The 8,753-nt window shown below is 34.8% G+C and overlaps 1 protein-coding gene across 2 annotated transcripts; it reads left to right on the top strand.

Moving 5' to 3' along the window:
* Positions 1-583: 583 nt before the first annotated feature.
* On the top strand, positions 584-8,348 carry LOC143249001 (uncharacterized). Of its 2 annotated transcripts, XM_076498138.1 has the most exons (4): positions 584-2,490; positions 2,566-4,848; positions 6,543-6,683; positions 7,342-8,348. In XM_076498138.1, the coding sequence occupies exons 1-4, from the start codon at positions 681-683 to the stop codon at positions 7,500-7,502; spliced, it is 4,395 nt and encodes a 1,464-aa protein (XP_076354253.1). In that variant the 5' UTR covers positions 584-680; the 3' UTR covers positions 7,503-8,348. The 2 variants fall into 2 exon arrangements, with proteins under 2 accessions (XP_076354253.1, XP_076354243.1); XM_076498128.1 differs by having other exon boundaries at positions 584-4,848.
* The last annotated feature ends 405 nt before the right edge of the window (positions 8,349-8,753 follow it).

Genomic DNA, 8,753 nt, shown 5'->3' with positions numbered 1-8,753 from the left:
GTGGTTGTTTTGATCGTTTATCTACTCGACATACTAATTTAAATACAAGTAACAGTCTTCATTCTTCTGTAAAATAGGACGTACGTTAGACTTGTTATATTTCTAAATTGAGGGGGTGGTTGATGTTGTCACGACAAAAATTAAAAAGAAAGACTGACTCAAAAACTTTACGTTTAAAATTATTGAGATAATTAATTAAAGCACTATAGATAAAATTCAGAAAGCGAGTATCAAACACATACAAACTGAAAGTTAATTTTATTAAACAAACAGAGAAATTACCCTAATTTTTGTCAGACATTCGCTACTAAATAAGGTATTGCCATACGGTAACCTTCCTAATTTAAATTTCGATTAAGAGCAGATTTTCTTTACATAACATGCTTTGATTAGAAAATACAAATGATAGTATTTATTTATATTTCTAGAAGTGGGCTCTTTTATTATTTTCAAAAATTTACATGAAATGTGTATTGCGCATAACTACGATAAGAACTGTAAAAAAAAAAGTTAAAAACTTGTTAACCTGAAGATGACCTAGGAAGGTCGAAACGTTGTTCTCAGCTTATTAATAATAGTGTTAATACCCCTACCACGCGTTCTGAGATACAAAAACAGTAAAACAGCGGACATTCTTATTTCGAGAGGATCTCTTCAGATCAAGTGGTGGGTGTATACGAATGGGTTGTGGGAAGTTAGTTCGTATTGTTACAAGTGTGTCATTGTGGTTTTTCGTCGGCGTCTTCTTGAATAGTGGTAACGCCGCTGAAAGGAATTCAGCTGTTAGTGAGGCTTTCTATTTCCAAAACTTGCTGCATACCTTAAACAGATTTGCTAAAGAAGATGCCAGAAAATTTAGACGAGACACTAAATCGACTGTGCTCCTGCAACACAGTACTAGCAATAGTGTATTACAACGTAGGATATTATTAAGAAACGGTAATATGAAGGATGATTACGCAAAGTCAACGAGACCTGCTAACGACAAGGTAAATGACTTCAAAAATGAGCATTATAACTCGTCCGAATTTCTTATGAATAAGTGCTGCTACGCCTTTTACGCTGAGACACCATTTAAGGCTACTACAGTTGACAAAACTAAAGCATCTATTTACTCAACAAACAGTGAGTTATGGCTAAATTATGTTAACAAAACGTGGACGTTTCTTTCTGAAAGGTACAACTTTAGTGAAACTTACAACTGGTTAATGGAAAAAGACTATAATTATAGTGCACCTATTAACACACGAAAAGTCTCTACTTCTCGCATATCCAAAAGGTTTGTATGCGAGTACATACAAAAATGTTCTCCAAGTAAACTATTCAGTGTTTTTTTAAAGGTTAATAAGCCACTAGGGAGAAATAGTTACATGTTAGAACATGGAATTCTCATAAGACCAAACGAATATACTGGTATCGATAATAATGATGAGCCAAACGCAGAAGTATCTAAAGTGCATCGTGAAAGAATTAAAACAAGTACAAAAAATATTGTTCAAGAGGGAGGGAGTGAAAACAAAATTAAAAAACGACATATAATTAACAACAATCTGAATTTCATTAAAAGAAAAAAGCGTAATAACTCTGAGGGCCAAAGCCGCAAATATATGGCCAAAGAAGAAACTGGTTATTACAGTCACGGAGAATCTGAAGGAAGTAAGAAATTAACTGATAAAGAAATAAAGGAACAAGGTTACAGTTTTGAAACTAAAAAGGATGTAGGTTTAAATAAAAACAAAATTGTAAAACACCTATTTACAGAATCTGTAGGTAGTAACTCCTTGAGTAAGAAAATAAAGAGGAAGGTTAATGAAAACTGTGGATCAAAAGAGAAGGAAATGGTAGAAAGACGGAAACTAGATGTAGAATCTGTGGAAGAGAATAAATATTTATCTGGTAATGAAAGAGAAGAGGGTGATCGAGATTGTGATTCTGGAAAACCTCGTGGAAATGAAAGAAGTAAACAATTGAACAAATATGAGTATAAGAAACCTTCCGAGAGTAAACCACCGAAAATAGTTATAAGGGTATTGAATCCAATAAATTCAAATCGGTTAATAAAAATACGTTTTGGTTCCGAAAACATCCAAAACGTTAGCGATAAAGATCTTAAATCTCGCGATGGTCAAAATGGTAGGAAAAATGAATGTAGTGGAGGTGAAAATAAGAAGTTAGAAGACAAACGTCTTTCTGGTAAAAAAATACAAAATAATACAACGCAAAAACCGGAAAATGTACTTAATGAATACGAAGAAAATAAGCTACTTATTGAGACGGAAAGTAAGGAATACAGTGTTGAAGGACTTGCATCTGAAGAAAGTAGCACGAAAAAGTCTGAAGGTGTACTTGAGGATAGTAAGGAAGATTATGTTGAAGAGCTTACATCTGAAGAGAGTAGAACGAAAACGTCTGTAGATCTACTTGAGGAAAGTAAGGAAGGTGATGCTGAAGAGCTTACATCTGAAGAGAGCAGAACGAAAACGTCTGTAGGTGTACTTGAGGATAGTAAGGAAGATTGTGTTGAAGAGCTTACATCTGAAGAGAGTAGAACGAAAACGTCTGTAGATCTACTTGAGGAAAGTAAGGAAGGTGATGCTGAAGAGCTTACATCTGAAGAGAGCAGAACGAAAACGTCTGTAGATCTACTTGAGGAAAGCAAGGAAGGTGGTACTGAAGAGCTTACATCTGAAGAGAGTAGAACGAAAACGTCTGTAGATCTACTTGAGGAAAGCAAGGAAGGTGGTACTGAAGAGCTTACATCTGAAGAGAGTAGAACGAAAACGTCTGTAGATCTACTTGAGGAAAGTAAGGAAGGTGATGCTGAAGAGCTTACATCTGAAGAGAGCAGAACGAAAACGTCTGTAGATGTACTTGAGGAAAGCAAGGAAGGTGGTACTGAAGAGCTTACATCTGAAGAGAGCAGAACGAAAACGTCTGTAGATGTACTTGAGGAAAGTAAGGAAGGTGATGCTGAAGAGCTTACATCTGAAGAGAGCAGAACGAAAACGTCTGTAGATCTACTTGAGGAAAGCAAGGAAGGTGGTGCTGAAGAGCTTACATCTAAAGAGAGCAGAACGAAAACGTCTGTAGATCTACTTGAGGAAAGCAAGGAAGGTGGTACTGAAGAGCTTACATCTGAAGAGAGCAGAACGAAAACGTCTGTAGATCTACTTGAGGAAAGCAAGGAAGGTGGTACTGAAGAGCTTACATCTGAAGAGAGCAGAACGAAAACGTCTGTAGATCTACTTGAGGAAAGCAAGGAAGGTGGTACTGCAGAGCTTACATCTGAAGAGAGCAGAACGAAAACGTCTGTAGATCTACTTGAGGAAAGCAAAGAAGGTTGTACTGCAGAGCTTACATCTGAAGAGAGCAGAACGAAAACGTCTGTAGATGTACTTGAGGAAAGCAAGGAAGGTGGTACTGCAGAGCTTACATCTGAAGAGAGCAGAACGAAAACGTCTGTAGATCTACTTGAGGAAAGCAAGGAAGGTGGTACTGCAGAGCTTACATCTGAAGAGAGCAGAACGAAAACGTCTGTAGATGTACTTGAGGAAAGCAAGGAAGGTGGTGCTGAAGAGCTTACATCTGAAGAGAGCAGAACGAAAACGTCTGTAGATCTACTTGAGGAAAGCAAGGAAGGTGGTGCCGAAGAGCTTACATCTGAAGAGAGCAGAACGAAAACGTCTGTAGATGTACTTGAGGAAAGCAAGGAAGGTGGTGCTGAAGAGCTTACATCTGAAGAGAGCAGAACGAAAACGTCTGTAGATCTACTTGAGGAAAGCAAGGAAGGTGGTACTGCAGAGCTTACATCTGAAGAGAGCAGAACGAAAACGTCTGTAGATGTACTTGAGGAAAGCAAGGAAGGTGGTGCTGAAGAGCTTACATCTGAAGAGAGCAGAACGAAAACGTCTGTAGATGTACTTGAGGAAAGCAAGGAAGGTGGTACTGCAGAGCTTACATCTGAAGAGAGCAGAACGAAAACGTCTGTAGATGTACTTGAGGAAAGCAACGAAGGTGGTGCTGAAGAGCTTACATCTGAAGAGAGCAGAACGAAAACGTCTGTAGATGTACTTCGGGAAAGCAAGGAAGGTGGTACTGAAGAGCTTACATCTAAAGAGAGTAGAACGAAAACGTCTGTAGATGTACTTGAGGAAAGCAACGAAGGTGGTACTGAAGAGCTTACATCTAAAGAGAGTAGAACGAAAACGTCTGTAGATGTACTTGAGGAAAGCAACGAAGGTGGTACTGCAGAGCTTCCATCTGAAGAGAGTAGAACGAAAACGTCTGTAGATCTACTTGAGGAAAGCAAGGAAGATGATGCTGAAGAGCTAACATCTGAAGAGAGCAGAACGAAAACGTCTCTAGATGTACTTGAGGAATGTAAGGAAGATGAGGTTGAACACGTCGAATCTGAGAGTGATCCAAAGTTTGAAGAAAACTCCGAATTTAAATATAGGAAACCTAAAAATAAATCTTTGGGTGAAAATAAAATAGGTAATGAAGATTCTGTTGATCTTGGATTTGAAGAAGACAAAAGAAAAAAGGATAACGAAGGTGAAGAATTTGAAGAAACTCCATTTCCAAGTACAAACAGTAAGAACGAACGTAGGTATTATGAATCTAATGAAGATCAAAAGAGGGCTTCAAACATTAACCATGGACAGTTGGAGACCCATGAATCTCTGTGTGATGAATTAGAATATAAAGTCAGAAACAAACCTTTGAACCAAGTTATTAATCACATACGATTACCAGTACACGAGTTTTGTGATGCTGGAGAACAGACGTTTGCAAGGCTACTGAAATTCTGTTTTAAAGAAAGTTATGAGTTTTTCATTGTCTCGCACAGTAAGTATTTGAATGTTTGACCGATGTGTTCTAAAGTATTTTTTTTTATGTAGTTCATTGTTTCATGAATATTTTCATAACTATAGTTGCTACTGCTAATTACAATTTAATCTCGCCCAATCAGATACGCTTGTGATGAGTTTTCTTAACGTCAATGAGATTTTACGCTGAATTTCTCATTTTTGTATCTAACTTGCAAGTGTTGTGTATTTTTGCGTTAATTCTTGAATGGAACATTAAATCTTTATTTTGTTCTTTTGGGTGCTTTACAAATAAACAACCACGTTTACTTTACTTTTTTTTTCTTTAGTAGCTTTTATATCTGAAGGTTGAGTGGAAACACGAGGTAGCACGTATCTCCAATTTAAACTAGTAAATTTAAATCGTTGATTGCTTGCTGTCCATTATAATTTCTTTCAAACTGACTTCTGAGAAAACTTTCCTAGTTGGAACAATTCCCTTTTTTTTTCATCATAGCCCACAACTTCATCTTTTCATATTTTATGGAAGAATTTTAGTATGTGTTCTACACCATTGTTTGTCATCCACCACCCTTTTAAATAGTTTCGTCCCTTTTTAGTTTTTTACATGAAAAAGTGAATTAAATTATTCTTAACATACAGGTACAGATTAAGATACTGTTTTATAATAGTTACTTATTGTTTTCTTTAATATAAAATCTATCAAAACATTTAATTTTGCTTTATTTTACTATTGACTAATCGCTCCAATCCTCCCGGCCCGGTATGGCCAGGTGGATAAGGCACTTGACTCGTAATCCGAGGGTTGAAGGTTCGAATCCCCGTCACACCAAACACTCTTGCCCTTTCAGCCGTGGGGACGATATAATGTGACCTATCAAACCTATTATTCGTTGGTAAGAGTAGCCCAAGAGTTAGCGGTGGGTGGTGATGACTAGCTGCCTTTCCTCTAGTCTTACACTGCAAAATTAGGGACGGCTAGCGCAGATAGCCCTCGTATAGCTTTGTGCGAAATTCCAAAAAAAAAAACCAATCCTTTCAAGAAATCATTTGCACTTCCACCCTCATACTTTGTGATCGCGCCCCAGGTTTTAAGTAATACTAGTGTACAATGCATTAAATGTATGAACATATTGTGTAGTGCAAAACGAAATGTTTATGCATGACAATAATTCATTAATTAAAATGTAACTAACCAACCAGTTATTACACTTACAGCGCTTATTTTGCATCAATCCAAAATGTAATAGTTTATCAAAAACATTTGAGCAGGAAAACTTTTGATGTAATTACACTTAAAATACAAGTCTTACAGCATTGTAGAATCTTAAAAATCTCAATTTGTCTTTATGGTAAAAATGTTTGTAATGGAGTTAGTCTGCGAGTAAAACAATTTTCGGCATACTAAGTTTATTTATTATCATCTACTGTTTTGTGGCTTTATAATGTGAAGAACTTAAAGTGGCCGACGACACTTTCTTAATTTCACCTATACAGTGTGTAGCTTTCTCGTGACTAGAAAACACACAATATGCTTGAATTAGAAGACATATTGAACAAAAATTAAGTCTGTTTATAAACGTGGCTTCAGAACAGTTATTAACAGGATGATTCTGTAATCTAAATGTTTAACTTTATTTACTGCAAGTCTTGTAAAACTTAAATTCTCGGGTTAGGAGTTTAGGTTATTTTACTTCCTTTCATTTTCTCTAGTTACTGATTATGAAAGCTACAAGGAGATGCCTTTTACGATGGATAGTTGTCTACCATACGAAGGATGGTGTATGGATGGTGTTCACTCTACTATTCGAGAGTGTGTAGAAGAGTTTTTCTGCGATTTTTTTCAGTGTGAAGGTACGTTCTCAACATGACTATTTACTTCAAGGAAATTTAGTGTTAACAATGTTGTAAAAATTAATATGCTAAACTTTTACATAAACTTACAAATCTTATTGTTATTCAATTGTTTTTGAAAATCAATGAGATTCATATTTCATAAGTATTTAACTTGCTACTTAAAATGATTTTGTTACGCTGTTAATGTAACTATAACCATCGATATTAGTTACATCAGTTATTTCTAATTTTAGATTAATTTGTCATGTTGGAATGTTTAAAAATGAGTATTGAAAGATCAGTTCAAGTAAGACAACTAGTAAAAAGGAACCCGGCATGGCCAGGTGGTTAAGGCACTCGAGTCGTAATTCGAGGGTTGCGAGTTCGAATCCGTCACACCAGACAAGCTCGTCCTTTCAGCCGTGGAGGCGTTATGTGACGCAGTTGGCGGTGGGTGATGACGACTAGCTGCCTTCCCTTCTAGTCTTACACTGCTAAATTATGGACGGTTAGCGCAGATAGTCCACGTGTAGCTTTACGCAAAATTCAAAACATTTTTTTTTACAACGAGTAACTAGTATTTTTTCTCTTATTTTTATAGCTCCTCATCAGTTGATCGCAAATATTTTTATATATTGCCTCAATATTAATCTGTTTTGTTGTTTTTTTTCGGTAGATCTGTATTGCCCATTTCCCTTCATCATAAAATTCTGCCCTTGGTTTATGAAACAAGAAGACGAGTGCCACAGTGACAGAGATTGCAATTACAATGAGCTGTGTTGTAACGATGGTTGTTACAGAGGGTGTGTAAAAGGCATACGGTATCATCGTTTCTAACGGCACTTACGTAAAAGTTTAACTTTAATTTATGAATTTTCAAATGTGTTAATTGTATAGTAAATGTCTTTTAAGATAACTAATTTGTTATTCTCAAAATATTAATCAGTATTTAACGAATTACTAATTATTGAAGTATTCTATAAGCGTTGATAGTTATAGATTTAATAGATTCAAAAGCAGTACTCTGTTTAACGTAGTGTGAAAAGTGTGAAATTAAAACTGTTAATTATACTTTCTGACAATTATTTTGACGTTAATTTACCCTGTCCCAAGAAGAATTCAACAAAACAGGCATTGAAGAAATGTTTTATTTAAGATTATTTTATATTAATGATTTTTATAATTGTATTTATAATGACTTATTTTAAATTATTTTGCGTATATTTACTTCTGGCCAACCATACTTGAAATAAAATAATTGAATGCAGAAATCTGTTTTTTAATAAGTCTGTAATCACTTGTCGTAAATATACACTTAATCAAACTAGTTAATCCTAAACTTATATGACAGTTTTCTCATTTTCTAATGAAATTCAAATGCCGTAAATATAGAATTGTCAAATACTGTTAGCCATAATTCTATCCCTAAACTTAGACAAATTAACCAATTTGATATGACATGAAAGCCTGTAGTAAAGTAATAACTGTACAATTACAATGTTTTTATAATAATAAAACAAAAAATAACAATATAAATACGATTAAGAAAAGCTATTTAAATATTCAACTTCTATAGTTTTTTTTATCCATAATGAGAACTTGTATAATTAAGAAAAAAACTCACACAGGTTTAAAATAATCCTATATTTTGGGAATGGTATAAAATGACAAATTCTGAAACAAGCGTTCTGCTTTTTAATTATCACATTCATGCACAAAACAAATTACAAGAAATGATAAACACAGCTTTCAGCAACACGAGGAAGTCATTATAAAACTATTTAAATAAGAGCTTAGTTTACGTGGTTTCAGTAATTGGCTAATTTCCAATGATGTTGTATTCCAAAATACTTTTATGATTTTATTAACATGTTTGTGTACTTTTTCTTCGTCTTTCTTCGATTGACTTTTTACCATTCTTTTTTTCTTTCTGTTGTCTCTTTTTACCCTTGTTTCCATAAAACTAAGGTTATACTTATTAAAAACAACAAATTTGTATCTCGAAATTTAAAGATTCACGTCATTTTAACGTAGTTTAATACTCAGATGTATTAATACTCTTCCAGTACAGTCAGAGTAAACGCATAC

Source organism: Tachypleus tridentatus, chromosome 1 (genome assembly GCF_004210375.1).
Source record: "Tachypleus tridentatus isolate NWPU-2018 chromosome 1, ASM421037v1, whole genome shotgun sequence".
Taxonomy (NCBI): Eukaryota; Metazoa; Arthropoda; class Merostomata; order Xiphosura; family Limulidae; genus Tachypleus; species Tachypleus tridentatus.
Note: the sequence above shows the minus strand (reverse complement) of the source record. Positions and strands in the feature narration are given on the sequence as shown.